Source organism: Lampris incognitus, chromosome 9 (assembly GCF_029633865.1).
Source record: "Lampris incognitus isolate fLamInc1 chromosome 9, fLamInc1.hap2, whole genome shotgun sequence".
Classification (NCBI taxonomy): Eukaryota; Metazoa; Chordata; class Actinopteri; order Lampriformes; family Lampridae; genus Lampris; species Lampris incognitus.
Genome location: NC_079219.1, coordinates 33,973,028 through 33,996,787, shown reverse-complemented (window position 1 = coordinate 33,996,787; position 23,760 = coordinate 33,973,028). Strand labels below are relative to the sequence as shown.

At 42.4% G+C, this 23,760-nt stretch overlaps 1 protein-coding gene across 1 annotated transcript in view; it reads right to left on the bottom strand.

Annotated features, from left to right (window-relative positions):
* Positions 1–23,760, bottom strand: part of dnah5 (dynein, axonemal, heavy chain 5) — a 274,534-nt gene that overhangs the window by 55,659 nt on the left and 195,115 nt on the right. The window contains exons 68-74 of the mRNA XM_056286379.1: positions 21,305–21,442; positions 15,391–15,526; positions 14,186–14,367; positions 13,383–13,517; positions 9,517–9,672; positions 2,831–3,013; positions 727–831 (exon numbers count right to left, since the gene is read on the bottom strand). Coding sequence (XP_056142354.1) covers positions 727–831; positions 2,831–3,013; positions 9,517–9,672; positions 13,383–13,517; positions 14,186–14,367; positions 15,391–15,526; positions 21,305–21,442 — 1,035 coding nt within the window. The remainder of the gene's footprint in view (positions 1–726; positions 832–2,830; positions 3,014–9,516; positions 9,673–13,382; positions 13,518–14,185; positions 14,368–15,390; positions 15,527–21,304; positions 21,443–23,760) is intronic.

Sequence of the window (23,760 nt, the reverse complement as noted above, 5' to 3'; positions counted from 1 at the left end):
TTGGATTTGAACCCATAATAATCTCCTTCTTCTTTTGGCTTGTTCCCCGTTTCTCAGGGGTTGCCACAGTGGATTTTTGCCCTCCATAGCTTTCTGTCTGACGCATCCCTCTCTCACAGTCCAACCTTCCCCATGTCCTCCTCTATCTGGTCTCTCCATCTTTTCCTTGGTCTTACTCTTTTTCTTTTGCCAGGTATTTCCAGTTCCACTACCTTCTTTCCTGTAAAGTCTATGCCTCCTCTCTGTACATGTCCAAACCATCTCAATCTTGTCTCTCTCAACTTCTCATCCATTCCTCTGATCTTGAACGTAGCTCTCACTTCATTTCTCTTCCGGTCTTTTCTAGTCACCCCCAAAGACCAATGCAGCATATTCATCTCTGCTGCCTGTAATGTGGAGTCTAGCCTCTCTGTTGTTGTCACTGCTTCCATACCATAGAGCATGGCAGGCCTAACCATTGATTTGTATACTTTGCCCTTTAACCTCAATGGCATTCTTTTGTCACAAAGTACTCCAGCTACCTTTCTCCATGAATTTCACCCAGACTGTGTCCTTTTCTTGACTTCCTTCTTACCACCCACCACCTTCTGTCTGTACTGTCGATCCTAAGTACTTGAATTCGTATTGGAACCCATAATAATATCTGCAATTAATGTGTGTCCTGTGTCTCAACCCCCTAATCAGAAACTGTTACCCATTGTTTAAAGTGCTGCTGGCATTCCTGACCTGAGTGCTCGTAAGGCGGTACAGTAGGTTGTCCTCTAGTTCCTTCATCTTTCTCTTGTTAGACGTGACATCCTCCAGGAGATCTGTCCTCTCTTTTTCTAGTTCCTGAGATTAAACACACACACACACACACACACAGAAAAGGGTTCGGTTCCTGGAGCTGCCAGACTGCTTTACGCCTCCGTTAAATTTACTTGTATTTCCTTTTGTGGTTAGACAGAAGCATTAATCAGTTGTGTGTGAGACTTGTAGATGACTCCCAGGTGAGAGCTTTTAGTGAGGGCAAGACTAAATGCCCTTGTATATTTTAAATAGCATGCGAAAAAAAGTGTGAAATTGATCTTTTTGCAACCCCTGAACCGAACTGTAATGTGAAGTAATGAATGTATTTAGGAGAATTGGAAGAATTCTGCTCCAGCACAGAGGTGATAAAGTAAAACCCAGCACCACGTGGCGCCGGCACTCTGTCTCAGCCTAACACAGCATGACAACTCATACCTGCACTCACTTACAGGGAATAAAACCTAATCGTGTGTGACTTTCACTTTTCTTTTTTTGGCTTGTTTGGCATGGCCTAATTGGAGTTCTCTAATGTAGGACAGTAAAACATTTACTTTCACAGGAAATTGATTTTTGCAGTTTTCACCAACTGCAACTCATTTGGAGCACATGAAATGAGCTGCTCTTCACGCCAGGCATAAACGCTTTGTCTAAGGCTTAAGCTACGATCGACCATGCGTGAGTTTAGCGTGAGTCTTCAATCAAGACTTCATCTCGACTGGGTCTGACAACACCTATTTTCATCCTTACCGTTGTGCTGACAGAATCCACTGCTGCGTATGTCTGTGCACAGTCTATACACACACACATTCAGAAACTGTACGTGTATACCATGTTTGTAGCCATGCAATGTTTTTCATTGTCTTTTTTGCATATGACGACCACAACGGATTGCCTCTTTTCTGTTTTTTTATCCCCCCCCCCTTTTTCTCCCCAATTGCCTCCTCCGATACATGTGGAGTCGCCAGTCGCTTCTTTTCACCTGACAGTGAGGAGTTTCACTAGGGGGATGTAGTGTGTGGGAGGATCATGCTATTCCCCCCAGTTCCTCCTCCCCCCGGAACAGGTGTTCCGACTGACCAGAGGAGGTGCTAGTGCAGTGACCAGGACACATCCCCACATCTGGCTTCCCACCGACAGACATGGCCAATTGTGTCTGTAGGGACGCCCGACCAAGCCGGAGGTAACACGGGGATTCGAACCAAGATTCCCGTGTTGGTAAGCAACGGAATAGACTACTACGCTACACAGACACCCGATCACAACTTTTTAAGGTCTCCTGCCGTGTTCATAGAAAGCACAGGAAAGTGAGAAAGATGCTGGTGAGAACAAAGACACGTTAAACGGTAGCCTGTCAAATAATCATGTCTTTGTGTTGTCTCATATCACATTGGAATTGGTGTTAATGTCTGTTGTATGTGCACTTGATGACTCTTCACCTCCTGAACAAGGACATTAATTTCCTGCTGGGGGAAGCTTTTCTGCCTTAACCGGTCTGGACTTCCACCGTCCATTACAAAATTGGCAGTTCACCATGACAGAGAGCACAGGGCTTTTAAAGGGAATGAGAGGAGTTGATTTGATTGGCTGTAACTGAAGGCGGCCCCCACCACTCCTCCTGATCATTTATTCCTTCTAATCCAACCCTTTTACAAGTGTGCCTCTGCTACACCCAATTACCGCCAGTGCAGCACGTCCCGAAATCAGCAAAAAAATTATATGTAAAAAATTAGCAAAACAGTATTGGCCACACCTTAGATTGACTTGCACCGCGTACCAGCACCAGCGCCTTTGACTGCGCTATGACCCGGAAAATAGAGTCCTAACTGATAATGTTGGGGATTACCAAGTTATTACCAACACCTATGGTGCAAACATTTGTGGAATATGTAAGATGGTGCTGTCATTAAGAGAAAAAATGTCCTGTTACTGAGAGCACCATCTCAGTGGTCAGCCAAGGGACCAAGTACGAGTGAGTCATAACAGATGGTGCTAACAGATCCAAGAGAGTTCTGCAATGGGGTGTGTGTGACTGCTACTATACTTTTTTCTCTGTGAGGATGACCCTGCCCAGTAGCTGGTCCTCCAGGCCTCTCATGGTGACAGTGAAGTCAATGATGGATGTGCGGGCACTGATCTCGGGGGTGTAGGCTGGGTTAGGCAGCTTGGTGGTCACATACAGCCTAAAACCCTTCATCACATCCACCTCCTTGTCCCCGACTTTCACCTGGGGGAGGGAAGGCAGGGAGAGGGAGGGGCATCTTCAGTATCAATAAGCTTATCTATTTGACCAGTATCAAAACCCACATATTATCAAAATAGACAACCCAATTTAGCGTTGACTGTTTTTTTTCCCATTAAGACAAAAGCATCTACCTATTTCTAAATAAACAAGTGGAAAACTGCTATAGCAATTTTGTGCTGAAAAATGTCAAAATACTCTCACCTTTTTTTTTCTTCCTTTTTTAACCTTCTGTGACAAGCTAGCATTAATTTACTGGAAGAATAGGTCGAATGCAATGTTTTTGCCATTGAAAAATCATATTTAGGTTCCAAACCCTTGTTGTTTGCTTATTATCACATATTAGGTATGCTGTATCATAATCACAGAAAGTTGAATCAGTTCATCTGGAAACAACATTGTGTCCAGATGAACTGATTCAACTTTCTGTGATTTTCTTACCTGGATTATTGAGCATGAATATTATCTAATATATTAGTGATGTCAATCAATTGAAATTTAATTGAGCTAATCACAATAATAGGCTGTGATTAATCACAACTTTAAATACCAGTATTTACTTTTATTCTTTGGGAGAGATAAAACAAATATATGTCGGTGTTGGAATAAAGAAGTGCATGACAAAATGGACATGTGTGGAGGAGAGATGCTGGGTATATTGGGAGAAGGATGCTGAATATGGCGCTGCCAGGGAAGAGGAAAAGAGGAAGGCCAAAGAGGAGGTTTATGGATGTGGTGAGGGAGGACATGCAGGTGGCTGGTGTGACAGAGGAAGATGCAGAGAACAGGAGGAGATGGGAACGAATGATCTGCTGTGGCGACCCCTAATGGGAGCAGCCGAAAGTAGTAGTAGTAGGAGATGACAAATTGGTTAGAGGAATGAGTTTTGTTTTTGTTTTGTTTTTTTACTTTATTGTAACATCTCAGCTAAGTTTTGATGATTTCTGAATTACAGTCACTCAATTTCCTGAGTAAAAAAGTTTTAGGGAATGCTTGGCATTGCCCATGACATCCATAATGAATTACAGACTTAAATAGCAGACAACTGCATAAAGAACGGTTACAAAGTAATGTCTGCTACAAAGTGAATGTACACAGGCTGCCTGTAAATTGTGTGCAAAGTAACATCTCACCCAAATTAATGCTACCGTCAGTAGGACTATTTAAGAAACAAAAGCCATAGTGTCAGTTCATCTCCGCAATATGTGCACACTACTTTGGTTTTATCTAAACTTCCATCTGGAAGCTTTTTTTTTTTGGATTTTTTTCCCCTTTTTTCTCCCCAATTGTACCTGGCCAATCACCCCACTCTGAGCAATCCCGGTCGCTGCTCCACCCCCTCTGTTGATCCGGGAGGGCTGCAGACTACCACATGCCTCCTCTGATACATGTGGAATCGCCAGCCACTACTTTTCACCTAACGGTGAGGAGTTTTGCCAGGTGGACGTTGCAGGTGGGAGGATCATGCTATTCCCCCCAATCCCCCCCGAACAGGCGCCCCAACTGACCACAGAAGGCGCTAGTTCAGCAACCAGGACGCACACCCACATCCGGCTTCCCATCCACACACACGGCCAATTGTGTCTGTAGGGATGCCTGAACAAGCAGGAGGTAACACGGGGATTCAAACCAATGATCCACATGTTTGTAGGCAACTGAATAGACCACTATGCTACCTGCGCACACCCCCCATCTGGAAGCTTTTTCCCCCCCTTTTTTTCTCAGTTGTACCCAGCCAATTACCGCACTCTTCTGAGCCATCCCGGTCGCTGCTCCACCCCCTCGGCTGATCCGGGGAGGGCTGCAGACAACCACGTCTCCTCCGATACATGGGGAGTCGCCAGCTGCTTCTTTTCACCTGACAGTGAGGAGTTTCACCAGGGGGACGTAGCATGTGGGAGGATGACGTTATTCCCCCCAGTTCCCCCTCCCACCAGAACAGGTTCCCCGACTGACCAAAGGAGGCGCTAGTGAAGCGACCAGGGCACATACCCACATCCGGATTCTCACCCACACACACAGCCAATTGTGTCTGTAGGGATGCCCAACCAAACAGGAGGTAACACAGGGATTCAAACCAGCAATCCCCATGTTGGTATGCAATGGAATAGACTGCTATGCTACCTGGACGCCCCCCCATCTGGAAGCTTTCCATCCATCCATCCATTATCTGAACCGCTTATCCTGCTCTCTGGATTGCGGGGATGCTGGAGCCTATCCTAGCAGTCATTGGGCGGCAGGTGGGGAGACATCCTGGACAGGCCGCCAGGCCACCACACAGGGCCGACATACACACACACACCCACACACACACACTTAGGGACAATTTACTATGGCTGATTCACCTGACCTACATGTCTTTGGACTGTGGGAGGAAACCGGAGCCCCTGGAGGAAACCCACACAGACACGGGGAGAACATGCAAACCCCACACAGAGGCCGACCCAGGACAACCCCCAAGACTGGACTACCCTGGGGCTCGAGCCCAGGACCTTCTTGCTCTGAGGTGACCGCGCTAACCACTGCGCCACCCATCTGGAAGCTTTTTAAAATGAAATGTGCTATTCAGCACTCCAGGGTATGGCTCCTCAGTCACTGTGTGATCGGCATTTGCCATGTCTTTCAGTCATTCAGCCAGGTGAACATCTATGCTGGATTTATGGGAGGAAGTTGGGCTCAAACTTGGTAACGTGATTAATTTGCATTAAAAAAAAAATGAATGCATTAAGGTTTCCAGAGTGTTAACACATTAACGTTGCCAGCCCTGATATATAATAATAATAATGGATTGCATTCATATAGTGCTTTATCTATACACCCAACGTGCTTCACAGTGAAGGGGGAAATCACACACACACACACACACACACACACCTATAAGTAGCTCTGATCAGCGTTCAATAACTTGGGGCAGTATAACCACTAATTATCAATCTGTCTGTTTGTCCCTGGAGCTTTTAGTTCCAGACACCTTCAGTTCTTCCGCCTCACATTAGAATATTAATAGAAGTAAAAACTTGTGAAGGATAGGAGGGGAGAGACAAAGAGTGCTTACCACAGGGTGTGACTGTCTAGCTGTATGCCTATGTGTGGACGTGTGTGTGGATGTGTGTGATGCATGTGTCTGAGACAAATGGAATGAATTACTGGCATCAGCCAGGGAAGGGACTTGAGAGGCGATAATGAGAGGGAGAGTAATGCCTCCAGATAGGAACAGGCATTCACTCTTCCTCTGTCTCTCACCCTCTCACTGTCAATTTGATGATTGGATTTTGGGTGTGTGTGTGTGTGTGTTTACCATGTTTTTGTGTACTAATGGGGACCAAATGTCCCCATTAGGACACAAAAACCAGAAACCACCTACCTTGTGGGGCCATTTTATGGGGCTCCACAAGTAAAAGGGTCTATTTTAGGGTTAGGACTTGGTTTTAGGGTTAAGGTTAGAATTAGGGTTAGGTTAAGGTTAGGTTAAGGGTTAGGGATAGGCATGTAGTTTAAGTGGTTAAGGTTAGGGTTAAGGGCTAGGAAAAGAATGTAGTCAATGAGAGGGCCCCACAAGTATAGATTAACAAGTATGTGTATGTGTGTGTGTGTGTGTGTGTGTGTGTGTGTGTGTGTGTGTGTGTGCATGAGAGTGTGTTTGTGTGTGCGCACACACATATGTGGGTGCTTGGTTTGGGAATAATCAAGTTGAAAAACGGTTAAACTCAAGTGAAATGGGAAAAGTAATGTGAACAGATGTAAACAGCAGAACAGAGACATCTGGAAAGCCTTAAAAATATGTAATGCGGCGAGCTTATTTTTGTGTTGTACAGCTGAGTAGTCTCAGTGAAAAGTTTTTTGGGTGTGAAAAGGTCATCAACAGAATGCTGCAGAAAAGAATATTCATGTCTCAGAAGCGAAAATGGAGAAACATACTCTTGTGTGGAATGCAAATGCGTTTTTGGAAAGTTGGAAACTTTCCCAGCTGCAGTAAATCCAATTTGAAATTGACCATCACTTTAGGTAGCAAAATGGAGACAAAATACCCATTTAAAATACCCTCTGCAATTTCATGCATTACCCTTCTCTGACAGTGTTATTATAAGGTTGAAACAACATGGGTGTTTTATCAGCATCATGCAACAATTGCCAAAACCAACACCACCACGGGGATCACCGGTTCGAATCCCCGTGTTACCTCTGGCTTGGTTGGGCGCCCCTACAGACGCAATTGGCCATGTCTTAGGGTGGGAAGCCGGATGTGGGGATGTGTCCTGGTCACTGCACTAGTGCCTCCTCTGGTTGGTCGGGACGTCTGTTCAGGTGGGAGGGGGAACTGGGGGGAATAGTGTGATCTTCCCACGTGCTACGTCACCATGCTGAAACTCCTCACTGTCAGGTGAAAGGGAGCGGCTGGCGACTCCACATGTATCGGAGGAGGCATGTGGTAGTCTGCAGCCCTCCCCAGATCGGCAGAGGGGGTGGAGCAGCGACTGGGATGGCTGGGAAGAGTGGGAATATTGGACGGGTACAATTGGGGAGAAAAAGGGGGAAAATCAAAAAAAAAAAAAAAGCCACTAATCCTGCGTCTAGCTACGAAAAGAACCCTAATGGACAATTTATACAACCACTGCATTTCTTTTTGTTAAGCGGAATTTCTGAAAAGTAGTGCAGCCACGTCTGAGTTTTCCAGGGTCTTATTTTGGTCAAAGAACCCGTTCCATTAAAAACTTGTTAATCAGACCAAGTAACTGGCCATGGTGAAGAATCTGTTTTAGCTCTGTTATATATTAACAGTGAGGGAGTTATGTAAGTCGAATAGATTTTAATGGAAAACACGCTTTATTTCTTTGTGCCAGCTAGAAACAATTAGAGTCAGATAATTATTTCTGCTCCTGTGGATAATTAAAGATCATTTCTCATCATGTCATCACATCCTCATAACAGCTAAACTAAGTCTATATCACAGCTATTTTAGCACTCACAATTCAATACCTTATAACAGCGCTCTGTCCTAACAGCCTGCCGCCACACCAAGCATAACACAATTCAACCCAAAGGCCGACCCACAGTCACTCTGCAACAACCACATCATAGTCCTCTGTGGTGTCTTGATGCATGCTCAATAATCCAGGTAAGAAAATCAAAGAAGGTTGAACCGGTTCACCTGGATACAACGTTTATTGACAGATATGTTTCATCACTAGGGGTGGGACGATACTGGATCGAATTCCGAGTCGTTCGATATGGTCGTAACGGTTCGAGACGCTCACCATTTCGCAACAACGTGTGTTATTAAAAACTACTAAGATGACCAAGGCGGTCATTTTGACCGTTTTGGATTTTCAAAGTTTAATAACTTTGTAAGAGAAAAAAAGATACAGATCTGCCGCTCCCTGGATGCTCCTAAAATTGCATATATTTGCATTAAAATTAGTTTTAAACCAATTGCACAAAAAAGTTATAAGATCTACTTAAAACAACCATGAGCTGTCAAAATGACCGCTCGTAATTTGCACGTCATCGTGCGTGTCATGTCACTATTTATGACGTGTGTTGTTCGTGTCATTTCCTTTGCAACGTTCAGTTCTTTTTTTACATTTCACGTTTTAAAGGCCTTGTTACATTTGTTAGATTAGCAATATGTGTTTTCCATGTTGTTTTTCAGGTAATATTTTCACTTTTTCAACTCTGCTATTCAAGTTCAACTATGGCTCTCTGAAGTTTAAATTGTTTAAAAATAGTATTAAAGTTTTAAAATGTTAATTTTGGTGTCAGTCATTTCTTAACAGACATACTAACATATGCAATGCCTTGATATCTCAATTGGGTATTTATCTTGACAGATTATAAAGCTTAAAAACCGCCGGTCATTTTGACCGCCCATGGTCGTTGTGGGTAGGAGTGAAATCCCGGTCATTCTCGTGTTAAACCACTGGTGGTGCTCACTTTCAATGACTGCAACTGCAAAATGGCTGATGTAACATTTTATATTAATCCTTGAAATATTTACACCTATACTTTACATATTACATATATTTATAAATTCCTAAGGTTAGACATGTCATGAGGCGTTACAATTAGAGATAATAGGGTTGTCAATTTTTTTTGTATTCTTATTTTCGCTAATACTTATCTCCAGTGCAATACTGGAGATAAGTATTAATGAAATTCAATACCAGATTTCATCCTCGCCATCCAGTCAAAGCTTACATTTTTACTTCTGTATATATATATATATATATATATATATATATATATATATATATATATATATATATATTATCCTCTCCAGTAGTCAGCCACCCTCCACAGACAAGTATGGCCCCAAACATCTACACTAATTGAATCCCATGTATATAAGTTTGGCAAAAAAAAATTTGGTATTGTGTCAACCCTTACAGATCACCAGCCAAATCCAAGCCACCTTAAGGAAATTACATCATTTTCAAGATAAAAGTTTTACTCGTAAAAGGTCTTATTGGCAGGTCATTTTATCACATTACCTTGTAAGTGGAGCCTGTCTTGATGAAGTTTTTCTCCAAGACATTGTCAAGGGCAGGGTCCAACTCCTCTCCGACATCTTCAATCAGCAGGGGACGTCCAAGAGACAAGCTGTCTTCCAGGTGGTTCCTGAAGTACTTATGGTTCAACGAGGTGATCTGAGACCAGGAAAAGTGTACTGTTAACCGACTGACTTTTGGGTTTTTTTGACCGAACAGTATTAGAATTTTGGTTTTATAACGTATTTCTGAAAACAAGTCCGGATGTTGTGCAAAATTTGGAAGCAGAGATGAAAAACTTGGTTTTCCTCTGAAGAGAGTACTTGTGTGATGTTAAACAGTGTCAGTGCGTATGATGACCAAATTAAATATCACTCTTCAGTTTTTAATCTTCAAAAACAAAAAGAAGAAGAAAAGAAAAAACGGAAGCTAGAGTACTTGCTGCCTACATAACACTGTGAGCTATAGCTTGCTAAGCTCCTTAAGAAGATTGGTGTCACTTGCAAGGAAAACAAGTTTAAAGTTTGCTTCCATTAAACATGCCAACAAATCATTTATTTAGAGGACAAAAAAGGCACTAAAAATTTATTCAGCGGGAATGTGCACAGCAGTGTCTCCCAATTTCTTTACTATAGCTTTATGAACTATAAACAGCCTCCTTTTGAGAGGGATTTTAAACAACCAGAAAACTGCATGAGTGCACACCCCCCTGTCATTGTGTGCTCCTCCTACCCCCTGACTTGCACTGGAGGGTAAATATAGATGCATTATCAATGCGATTTAAAAACTGTTCAGTAAGATTTGAATGATAACTACGCTGGAACTGTTTAGATTTAACTTTGTTAGCTTCCCCACCTCCTCCCTCCCCCAGTAAGTGACCTTACTGGAAATGACCGAGTTGATGAACTCAGTTATTTTTTTTGTAGTGAATCTCTTGGTGAGGAGGAGGAGGAAGAAGAAGAGGAGGAAGAAGCGATTAATGCTGTCGCCTCACAGCAAGAGGGTCCTGGGTTCGAAACCTGGGGTTGTCCAACCTTGGGGTGGGGGGTGGGGGGGGTCATCCCAGGTCGTCGTCTGTGTGGAGTTTGCATGCTCTCTCTGTGTCTGCGGTGGGTTTTCTCCGGGTGCTCCGGTTTCTCCCACCATCAGAAAGACATGCATGTTAGGGTTAATACTCCTGTCTGTGACCCTGACCAAGGCAATGGAAAGAAGAACTGAAGTTGGGCCCCAGGGGCTGCACGGTGACTGCCCACTGCTCCTAGCTACACAGCTAGGATGGTTTAAATGCAGAGCGTTAATTTCCCCACGGGGATTAATAAAGTATATCAAAATCAAGAAGAAGAAGAAGAATCCACTTTATTTTGTCATTGTACAAATTACATGTACAATTAAAATTTAAATTAATTTAATGTTTGATGTAATTTAATTTAAATTTACAAATTAATTTTAAAATTTAATTTAATTTAATTTTCAATTTTATTTCATTCATTCTCCAAACCGCTTATCCTTACTAAGGGTTGCGGGGATGCTGAAGCCTATCCCAGCATCCCAGGCGGGGAGACACCCTGGACAGGCCACCAGGCCATCGTAGGGCTGACACTGACTGACACACACACACACACACACACACACACACACACACACACACACACACACACACACACACACACACACGCACATTCACACCGAGGGACAATTTAGTACTGCCAATTCACCTGACCTATACATGTCTTTGGACTGTGGGAGGAAACCGGAGCACCCGGAGGAAACCCACGCAGACGCAGGGAGAACATGCAAACTCCACACAGAGGACGACCCGGGATGACCCCCAAGGGTGGACTACCTCGAGGCTCAAACCCAGGACCTTCTTGCTGTGAGGCGGCCGCACTCAAAACTGCGCCACTGTGCCATTATTTTTCATTTAATTTTGATTTAATTTAACTTAAATTAAAATTAAATGTACAAATTGTACCCTCTAGTTGACTGGTTAGCGCAGTCACCCGTGGTATGGGGAACCCAGGTTTGATTCCCGGCTGCCCCCTGAATTCGCTACATTGGTGTCAGAAGTGCGATGGTGAGACCGTGAGGCCATTGGAAGTGCGTGTGTCCAGGGGCGTGAGGGAGCTGATATGCTGAAGCTCGGGGACGCACTTCCTGAAGGAGGAGGATAGTGTAATGACCACGGATGACTAGACTCGCTAGCCCTTGGCTAACGGGTCAGACCCTTTAGTTGACTGGTTAGCGCAGTTACCCGTGGTGTGGGAGACCCGGGTTCGGTTCCCTGCTGCGGCGGATTCCTGGCTGCCCCTGAATTCGCTGCATTCCTATTGTATAGGAGTAGTGGGCAGCTGCAGCATCCGGGGACCAACTCCAGTTCTTCTTTCCATTGCCTTGCTCAGGGGCACAGACAGAAGTATTAACCCTAACATGCATGTCTTTTTGATGGTGGGAGGAAACCGGAGCATCCGGAGGAAACCCACGCATAATATAAATACTGTGCGGCCAGAACAGTTTTGTTTTTTGAAGGGATATTATTTACAATGTTTGCTATTGGTCATTAGTCCGCTGTCGCCTTGATAATCAGGAAATTAAATTCGTAGTGATTAAATTTAGCGATTTCTGGACCTAATTAATTTACTACATAGCAATTTTAAATTTGACTGTAATGTTCTTTTTAGTCTTTTAATCTCTGGTTTCCACATTTTACAACTTGAGTGTAATAACTTTTTGATATTTACTCTTATATTGAACCTTTATTGCTCTATGAAATTTGATTGTTTTAATCCATAGTTTCAATTTTCTGATTTTAACTTGTCACCGTCTTCTTTTAACTGTTTTCTTGACACCATTATAAGAGAGAGGCCATTCCCTCTGTGATATAAATCAAGGTGGAATGAATGAAAAAGTCACAAAAATGTCAATTCACTGTTGATTACTAGATTGTAGCACAGTGGGCACTTACCTTTCCCCTTTGCACCCTTGAAACTCATCTGTGTGTCTGTGTGTGTATACACCACTCTCACTACTAGTGTAATTCTGAACCTTTCCTGCATATGCATTTCAACAACTGGGTGTCAGTCAGTCTGTCGCTCAGTAAGGGACTTTCAGTCTCATATGCTGCACTGCAATGCACAGTCCTGCAAAAATGGAACCGATACTGTATCACTTTTTCAGATGAGATATTTTTATTTCAGCTTATAAATGAGAATGGGCTGATGAGATCACAGGAGGATGGCTTTAAAACCATTGCTTGTGAAATTTTGTAATTGGCAACCAGGCTGGGTTGCCAAGAAAGTCAAAAGATTGCAGAATAATTTCACCCAGCAAGAAATTGCCCTTAATAGAGCAAGTGACCTTGGCTGGTCTGTGCATGCCTTTAGTATTCTGCAATACCTGCTGAAAAGGTGGTACAATAGGAAGGATTAGACAATGGAAAAGACCTAGGGCAGTAAGTCATGCCGAAGTTGAGAAACCTAGGGAAAATCATTCATATACTCTCAGGCAAGTGGGGATGAAAAAGACAAAGAGAACTGACCTGCATTTTATTTCTGGTATTTTTTTTCACTATACTTGAGAGATTTTTTTTAAAAAATTTTTACCGGACAGTTCTGTTTTATTAGAGCGTGAATGATGGAGAGAGAAATGGGGGAAAATTACTTATGACACACATGACATGAGCTAACTTTGAATCTATGACATCCGAAGAGTAAGACATGTGACATAGCTGTGAAATAGCTTGCTCTGCCATCAGAGCATATCTAGACTTTCTGTCATTGCTAATAAAGACCTAGTTTTCATCACAGAATATAGATGCTGCAAAGGCTAGTTCTCATGTTTAAAGTGATGAAAAAGAGCCAAGGGGGCCATACCTGCAGTTCATTCTTCCCCTCTTTGTTCTTGATCCAGATTTTTCCCTGGTTCTGGGGGTCGATGAGAAGGGGGAAGCGGGCAGCTTTGGTAACAATGATGCCATTTTGGATGGACAGGTCATCGTTGGGGAGACCCTGTGTTATCAAGAAAGACAAACATCTGATGACATTCTCTGCTACAGGTCACTCAACTTACATCATCAAGTTTATTTTCTTATTAATTCCCTTTTGACTTTCATTGATTCTTTATCCTAAAATTCTGCTCCATCTCAAATACACAATAGATTTAGTACTGACCAAAATATTACATGCATCAATAGCAGCCGATTTTGTCACCACTCAACAACCTGAGGCGTCTTTTTTTAAACAAAGTTTTAAGTAGAAAAATACCATGGCACTAACGATCAAATAACAATGTTTGATGATGAAGTTATTTGGCATAGTTATACTGTAGTCACTAAAGCACTGATGCAAGGCTCAGGGAGTACGTGAAGTATAATACCAATTCAAAAGGCTTTTTTTTTTAATGGAAAATGTGTGTCCAGTTCCACCATCTATATTCTACACCTGCCATGGATCATTCAAGCTCCTCTCTCTCAGGTATACTGATTTTTCATTTATTTATCTTAAGAGGTTCCACTTGAGCTTGCTCAAGACAGATTCTCACTGTGTAGCCTAAAGTGCAGAATATGCCGTTAGCATGTAGACATATTTGCTGTGCACATTTTTAACATGTTGACGGTTGTATCAACTAGTTCTCACAAATGAGAGGATATCTTATTTGGTACAGTCCTCTGTCTGACCTGGAGGTTCCACTCGCCGACAGTGGGAGCATCAATGAGCAGCTCCGTGAGGTTGAGCCCATTGCCAAAGGGAATGCGGCGTGACTTCAACTCCCGCTGCCAATCACTCAGCAGAAGGTTGCGGAACTCCTGGTTGAAGGGGCCAGAGTACGAGAGGAACGCCGTGGCCAGGAGGACGTCACCTGTCATGGAAAATTAAATACGGATAAAATAAGGGTTGCAAGGAGTGTCCAGGTGGCGCGGCGGTCTACTCCATTGCCTACCAACACGAGGATCGGCGGTTCGAATCCCTGTGTTACCTCCGGCTTGGTCAGGCATTCCTACAGACATAATTAGGTGTGCCTGAGGGTGGGAAGCCGGATGTGGGTATGTATCCTGGTCGCTGCACTAGCACCTCCTCTGGTCGGCCACGTGAATAGCGTTATCCTCCCACATGCTACGTCCCCCTGGTGAAACTCCTCACTGTCAGTTAAAAAGAAGCGGCTAGTTAACTCCACATGTATCGGAGTGGGCATGTGGTAGTCTGGAGCCCTCCCCGGATTGGCAGTGGGGTGATTGGCTGGATACAATTGGGGAGAAAAAGGGGGGGGGGGGATAACAACAACAAAAAAAGGATGCTATAGGTGCACGTTGATGTATGCATGGCAAAACATGTTACCATGACATTAACAAAAATAAGCAGGATTAATGCTCGAGAAAACAAGTAAAAAAATCCATTATCCGGGGTTGAAGTGAAGTATTGTGGCTACAAATAATTATGTCAACAATTCAAATCTAAAATACTGAGATTCACTAGTCAGTCAACTTCTATATCAGTCAATTCAAATGTCACAAAAAACAATTTATCCGAGCATAACATTAAGTTGTATTTCCTTATCAATGTAAGTCAATATAAGAATCTGTTCTGTTTATCAAACAGGTGCACAAGTGTCAGCACTGACGTGGTCAGTCGCTACTGACGCATTACAAAAACAGAAACACAATTTTGAACTGATACAACCAGCAAAAGAAAAAATAAGTGATACCACTTTACATGCAGTCAAAACATAGACACATTACAAGCATACAATGACAATCAAAGAATGACAAGCCAGATGTATGACTTTTGTCATACAATGAGGTTTTCAATAACATATATATATATATAAAATCCCCTTCATGTTCAATACAATTCATGATGAAGTGAACCACATGTTGGTACCCACCGACAAGGCGGATGGTCTGGGCAGCAAACTCTTTGCTCTGCTCTGTCCATCTCTCCTTCTCACCAGCCAGACCACTGATGAGGGTGGACGCCGTCTGCATCTTGTGTCTGCAGCGTTCAGCATCCTCCAGAAGAGTCTGAAAGGTTAAAGGGAAGACAGGAAAAACCTGATCGTGCTAATTCTGCAGCATTCTGACATTTTTTTTCATCCCCTATTCAGCTGTCTGTCAGTTTATGTTCAACCTTCCATCCAAACACCCATCACTCCATTTATCCACCTCTGTCCTCTGTGCTGCTAAACAATAATTTAAAAAAAATCACCCAACATCCAGATCTATGAAGCCAAATAAATATCTAAGTATCTGTACATCCAGGAATTTTGTACTAGAGCTCATGCTATGTGTGGAGGTGGGCCCAACTATATCTAGTTGGTACCACTCCACCTCCCGCACCAGCTCAGGCTCCTTCCCTGCCAGAGAGGTGACATTCCACATCCTGAGGACCAATCTGTGATGCCAGAAGTCGGCACGCCCCGGTCCCCGCCTTTGCCTGTAACCCAGTCTGCATTGCACCCTACCCCAATGCTCATCCTCGTGGGTGGTGTTTTTTTGGGCTGGGCCCGACCGGGCCCCATGGGCCAAGTCCAGACCACCAGCTGCTCACCGGTGAGCTTCCTTCCCAGGTTTGGCCCCAGGAGGGGGCCCCGGTTTCCCTTTTCCGGATGAGGTGCTGTAGCTCTGCTGGTGTACTTTCATTGGGTTTCTTGGGAATCGTTGTTAGTCTGGCCCCTCCCCTGGGACCAATTTGCCTTGGGAGACCCTACAGGAGCTATTGCCTCTGACAACACAGGTCCCAGGATCGCCGGGACACCCAAACTCCTCCACCACGTTAAGGTGGTGATTCTTGGAGGGCAGTTTGCAGCTGAGTGTGAAATGGCTGGGATGAGAGTCAGCACCTCCAAGTCTGAGGCCATGGTTCTCTACCAGAAAATAGTGGATTGCTCCCTCCAGGTTTAGGATGAGTTGTTGTCTCAAGTGAAGGAGTTCAAGTATCGCGGGGTCTTGTTCACGAGTGAGCGTAGGATGGAGCGGGAGATTGACAGGTGGATTGATGCAGCATTAGCAGTAATGCGGACATTGTACCGGGCCGTTGTGGTGAAGAGGGAGCTGAAGGCAAAGCTCCCAATTTACCCGTCAATCTTTGTTCCAACCCTCACAAATCAACTTGTCTGATAGTTATCATGTTTTGTTTTTGGGTTTTTTGGTTTTTTGGGGGGGCTGACTGTTCATCTTACAAAAATAAAACAGCACCATCAGGGCACTTATTGATTTATCAACATCTCACAGACAATAATAACGAGTCTGACTGTTTACCTATACAGCAACAAAGCCTTCTTCAGTGATACGAGCTGTTTCATGAAGCATAGCAAAGACCACAATCGCCTGTGCCTTAAATGCTGACAAACGGGAAGGGCACATGGTTAGATTCTCAAGGTGAACAACACAGCCTGTCAGTTACCAAACTGTGTTTGCACAGATGTTCTTTAATCAGCTGACATTGATGCATGCACGGTTTCATTTTCATCCTGTTATTAATGAGGGGACATGGAGTACTGAGTGGTGCGAACACACTCGCAAAAACATGCACCTGGGAAACCCAAAGATCTCAATGTTAAGTGATGGGTCATTGTTTATGAAAACAAGGAGGCTCTCTAATTCTAATAGCCCTTATAACTGCAGTGCTCTCAGGAAGAGTATAATGTTCTCTTAATTACTAATTTCATTTGGAGGATTATCAAAGTTCTTTCGGTTGTTTAAGAAGAGTTATCCAAATCCATTAATTTAATTTACTAGGGGATAATTCAAGGATAATTCTCTCTTTTTTTTTTTTTTTTTTACAACTTTGGACTTATTTTTGCCATTATGCATACTGATTATGATGTCATTTTACTCATCGGCTCATTTTGGAGAGTTACTGACACGGGCTACTAGACACGGCTTAACAATGGGGACTTACAGGGCAACTGAAAACAAGCAATAAACATGTCCTTTAAATAAACAAAAAGAACAAAAACAAAACTCTAGTTTCTCTGTGTACATGATTCTCCATCATCTATGACTTCTCAGTTGTGCTGGCGACATATCTTATTGATGGTCACTACTACCCATAGTAGGTATTGGCTCCTCATTCCTGTAGGTTGAACCAGGAAGTAGCTCAGTGACGCAATTGACCATTGTTGATAATACTGGACATTTCAGGTAACAAACTTTAACTTGCACTTTCATTTTCCAAATATGTGATTTAGATAATTGGGTTAAATTAGCCTTTTTGAAAAGTGTCTGTCACTCGTGTTCAGACGCTGTTGTAAAGTTAGTGAATAAAACAATTAAAAAAATAACACCCAGGTTGTAAACAAAAAAGATTTATTAAGGGTCCGAGCAGCCAAGCTGCTGGAACCCCTAATGAATCTGTAAGGATTATTATTATTTTTCTGCCCTAAAATTATCTGGGTCTCAGAAAACATAACAGCTACAGTTCCCAAATGTGGCAGTTAGGGTGGAAATCTCACTCACTACTTGGCCTACGTTTGAACCGTACATCACAGAGATTTTTTTTTCCTGCATCCTGTGGGTCCTAATTAATCTAAAAATAGATTCATTTGAGCCGAAAAAGATTTCCCGCCATTTTGAATTTTGTCCAAATCTGTTTTTTTCCCCCAACTTCTACAAATTTTGAGCACTTGTCACCAAATTTGGTGCAGAGCATTGCTGAACCAAGCTGTAAAAATTTACTTTTCAGATTTTTTGATATACCATACTGTTTCATTATACAAGCCAATCAATTTTTAGAGAAATAGCTAATTTAAAAACAAAATCAATAACTCATGAACGCGTCGAGCTATCAACCTGACAATTTAAACATCCATCCATCCATCCATGTAACCTCTAGAGGGCGCCACAAATGCAAAAAGTTGATATCTTGTAATCAATCGGCTGCCTGGATTTGTATGAAATTCGGTTTGCATGATCTTGGGTCATGACTCAGTTGATGCATAAAATGTGATTTGATTAATGTGAACGTAGCTTATTAAAACAAATCTAGATTTCTAGACATTTCACATTCCAAACTTCAAAAGAAAAAAAAAATTCACCCATATATCCTACAGAGCTGAACATTTTCAGCACATCCACTGATATGTGAGACAAGTTTGCCTCACTGCAACCTATGGTCAATCCAGAAGTCCGTCACTCTATATTTTTCAAAATATTTAAAATCAATTGACATCTATATTTCCACAAGTCTTCATTCAAATGCTACCAAAATTGACAGATTGTGTACAATGTACAATTTTTCAGCTGTTTGCAATAAGCAAATTACACAATAACAGTTTAAATAGTTCAATAAAACGAATATTATAAGGGTTTTATCCAAATTCAACATACAATTTTACTTTTAATGACTACTGCAGTCTCAAAATTATTCAACCCCCTGAATAGAATCCCTCATAAGAGTACACATTTGCAAATCAGGTGTTGTCTCAGGCACACCTGATGCAACTAATCAAGGGCTTCATTAGTTGCATCAGGTGTGCTTGAGATAGAACACATCAAATACGTGGACTGGCTAGGGGTTTGTTGACAGTGACGTTTGATTGCCTGTTAGAAATATGGCTAAGTCAAGAGAATTGTCCAAAAAGTTAAGAGAAGAGATCATTGCCTTGCACAAACAAGGAAAAGGATACAAAAAGATAGCAAAGGCACTGACTGTTCCTAGAGATACAGTTGGAAGCATAGTTCGCATGTTCAAAGTTAAAGAAACAGTGGCTAGACTACCTGGACGTGGCAGGAAGAGGAAGCTATCAACAGCTGCCACCAGATTCCTGAGGAAGCAAGTGGTCAAAAACCCTCGAGTGACTGCAAAAGACCTGCAGCAAGACTTGGTGGCAGCAGGCACTGAGGTTGCAGTTTGCACAGTAAGGCGCATACTAAATGCTGAAGGGCTCCATGCCTGAACTCCAAGACGTACACCACTACTGACCCAAAAGCACAAGAAAAGTCAGCTCCAATATGCTTAAAACCATATAAATAAGCCAAAAAGGTTTTGGGATTCTGTTCTGTGGAGCGATGAAACAAAACTGGAACTTTTCAGGCCTATGAATCAGCGGTATGTCTGGAGGAGGAAGAATGAAGCATATGCTGAAAAGAACACCCTGCCTACAGTGAAGCATGGTGGTGGCTCGGTGATGCTCTGGGGTTGCTTTGCTTCCTCTGGCACTGGAAACCTGCAGCGTGTGGAGGGCAAGATGGATTTAATCAAGTATCAGGAAATCCTAGGAGAAAAAATCATCCCGTCTGTGAGGAAGCTGAAGCTTGGGTGCCATTGGACCTTCCAACAGGACAATGATCCCAAGCATACCTCAAAGTCCACCAAGGCTTGGTTTCAGAAGAAGTCCTGGAAGATTCTAGAATGGGCATCACAGTTGCCTGACTTGAACCCATAGAAAATCTCTGGTGGTATTTGAAGAAGGCGGTTGCAGCACGCAAACCCAAGAATATTAGTGAACTGTATGCCATTGCCCATGAGGAATGCGCTAAGATTCGTCAGGAATGCTGCCAGAAGCTCGTGTCTGGCTATGCATCACGTTTGCAGCAGGTCATAACAGCAAAAGGGTGCTCTACTAAGTACTAAAGACACTTGTCATGAAGGGGTTGAATAATTTTGAGACTGCAGTAGTCATTAAAAGTGGTATTTTGTGTTGAATTTGGAGAAACCACTTGTAATATTAGTTGTGTTGAGCTATTTAAATTGTTCTAGTTTGATTTGTTTATTGCAAACAGCTGACAGTTTGTAAATTTTGCCAATAAATCTAATTTGCAGTGGGGGTTGAATAATTTTGATTGCAACGGTAGTTACATTATAGTCATACTATACTGATGCTGGTACTATGAAAAGTTATACATGACTACAGGTGAACATGTGTTCCCTTGTGCTTAATGTGTTCTCCTCTTCAACCATTTTCCATTTGCTCATTAACTATATTTAATTGAATGGATCAACTATATTTAATTTAATGGATCTTTAAATGGAACTTTAGGGAGTCTCCTTCGAGAAGAGATTGAAAGAAGTTATTTGGCATAGCAAGGGAATATGAAATTAAGGGATTCATGGAGGTCGATTTGTGCCACGTATTTACAACATGTGACACAACATCTTCTCAAATGAAATATTATTTTGTGATTACAAGAAGACCATGAATATGGTTTCAATAAATACAACTTATTCTCCGAATATATTTTGCTGGATCTTGAATGTTAAGCATTCAAAAGCTATTTAGTAAGTCATGGGCTCAAGCAGTTGTGATATCAGTATTTCATTTTTGAATTCCAGGTCAGAGAAACTGTAGTCGAATTTTTATTTTTATTTTTTAGAGATTATTTTCATGGTATTTTTTACTTTCTTGCATAGAGCTAGTGAAGCAGCAGACAGAAAGCAAGGGAGAGAGAGATGGGTATGACATCCAACGAAGGTTACTGGCTGGAGTTGAACCAGGGATGTTGCGGTTATATGGCATGCGCAGTAACCATTCCGCTACAAGGGCACCCCCTGAAAGGATATTTTAAAGGAGTCCTATTCTAGAGAATAGAATTTGCTTTGCTTTGGCATGAATGGAGCAATGTTAGATAGTGTTTGTGTGCTGGTTAAACATGTTGTTAGTACTATTTGACTGAATGAGACAGTCAGAATTGATGACAAAAGATGGCATGCCCATTTCTAATTTATTCTTTGCATTAGACCACTTCAGGACAGCTCCTTCAAGCTAGCTGGGGCAGAAAATCAATTTTGTGTTAAAAATGATGTGCTACACCCACTGAAGTCAACATTATTCAAAGGGAGGAAGAGAGGCATGTTTTGACCTGTTTCTCCATCAAGGCCTTCTCATACTCTGCCTGAACGAGATCCAGCTCTGCCTGCTTGGCATCCAGCTCGGCCTGGGCCTTCTGCAGGTCCACGTTGGCCAGAGCCAGACGGTTCTCCTGCACTGCCAAATTAGCCTGGGAGATAGAGAGAGGAGAGAGAGAGAGAGAGAGAGAGAGAGAGAGAGAGAGAGAGAGAGAGAGAGAGAGAGAGAGAGAGAGAGAGAGAGAGAGAGAGAGAGCGAGAAGGGTTTAGGGCTTTTAATAGCTCTTACTACACAAAAACCTAAACAGAGAGACTGCCAGTTCAAAAAGAGAGAGATCAAAAAGAAAAAATAAACAAGAGAGCAGATGAGGGGAGGAAGAAAAGAGCTGTCAAGAGCGGAAAATGGGTGAGCGAGTTTATTTTTTTATTTTTTTTTATTTTTTTACTGACCCAACCACCACATCAACTGACATTATTACAGACAATGAATGACAGCTAAAAAGAAAAAGGGAAAAAAAAGAAGAAAGATGATTGGACACAGTGCCCAATCCCCCACCCAACGAAAATCAAACCACCAACCGGGATAACACTGTGAGGCACAGGACAAAACAAAAGTGAGACAGAGAGACAGGTCGATGGGGAAATGACAGACAGAGCACTATGGTGACAAGGAGAAAAACAGAGGCAGACACAAAACACCGGCAGACAGGGTTACAAGACAAGACGGACCCTCCTAGAAACCCACTGGTACACATGCCTCAGAAACAATGCAATCAGTATATTTATATCAGGAAGAAAAGGACTCACGAAGTAACATAACAAACACCAATACAATCAAACAGAGCAAATATGATTATACTAACACCAAAATTAACATTTATTATATTACATTGTAATAATATAATAATAATAATAATAATAATAATAATTTATCTATTCATTTATATACTTCCTGTTATTATTCATGTTAAAACTGACTGTAAAAATTATATACAATTTATGATATAATTCTGGGATTGTACAAGACATCAGACTACATCCTCAAAAATGTAATACTAATAATAAAAAAGTCTTGATGCATGCTCAATAATCCAGGTAAGGAAATCCCAGAAAGTTGAATCAGTTCATCTGGACACGTTTACTGGCCCCAGTAAACGTTGTGTCCAGATGAACTGATTCAACTCTCTGGGTATAATAAAAAAAGTAACTTTAACAACCTTAACTAGTTATTGAAGTGTTGCGTGTGTGAATGCATGTATTTCATTGGGGTTACTTAATGGCAAGTTTCCTTAACCGAAGTCTGTTATGTTCCAACTATGAGTCGAGATGACTCAGAAGTGCAATGTGGCGTCCTTGAAGCACCAGGATGCAAAAGACAACTTATTGCAGAAGGTAAAAGTGATGGAAGAAAAAATGGAGAGAGTGGGCGGTAAAAGATGTGATGAGAGAGCGAGAGAGAGGGACAGAGAGAGAGAGAGAGAGAGAGCATAGTTGTCAGAGAAAACAGAGGCGATTGTCAACGAACTCAAATCAAAAGTACACTGGTGGTCTTGCAAAACAAAGCTTTTCTCTGACAGCCATGCATCAGAGTTACACACAGCCAGCACAGGCAGACAGTCACCTGGTAGATGGAAAATAGTATATTCATTCAGGATGAAGATTTGAATCGTGTTTTTTTGTGATTTCTGAAAGGTAAGCGTGGCCTCCAGCTGGTCTCATGACTTTCAATTCCACAATCAACTGTTCCTTTGACAATCGCTGCTGATGGGAATTGTTAAAGGATAGGATTTTTTTTTTAACAAAGGGGCTTTGTTGAAAACCCAACAATGGTTCTTTACAAAATGGTGTCAGCTTATCTTTCTGTACGTTTCTCTCTAAATTTAGTTGAGGTGAAGTGAGCCTACTGTATTGACATGGTTGTGACAAGGAACAACAAAATATGATAGAGAATTTTGTACCTGACCTGAACTTGACTCTATGGAGTCAATTTACTTTAAAGAGTCTGAAAGAGAAAAAGCGAAACAAAAATAAACCCTGAAAATCATAATTGAGAAACCACAACATAAGCATTTGATGTTAACATGTATGGTTGCCCCTTGGTATGAATGTGTGTGTGTGTGTGTGTGTGTGTGTGTGTGTATGTCCGTATGTGTGCGTCGGCCCTGTGTGATGGCCTGGCGGCCTGTCCAGGGGGACTCCCCACCTGCCATCCAATGACTGCTGGGATAGGCTCCAGCATTCCCGCGACCCTGAGAGCAGGATAAGCAGTTCGGATAATGGATGGATGGATGTGTGGTTGCTTCTTGCTGTTGCAGTGATACTAGACAATCAGGGGTATCTGCCTACCAATGTCTGGGGACCTCTAAATGCAAGGTAGTTGCTTCAATGGTGGCGAGAATGGCCACTAACAAACCCACACCTACTGCTTTGGAAATAAAGTCAAGTCAATTTTATTTGTATAGCCCAATAT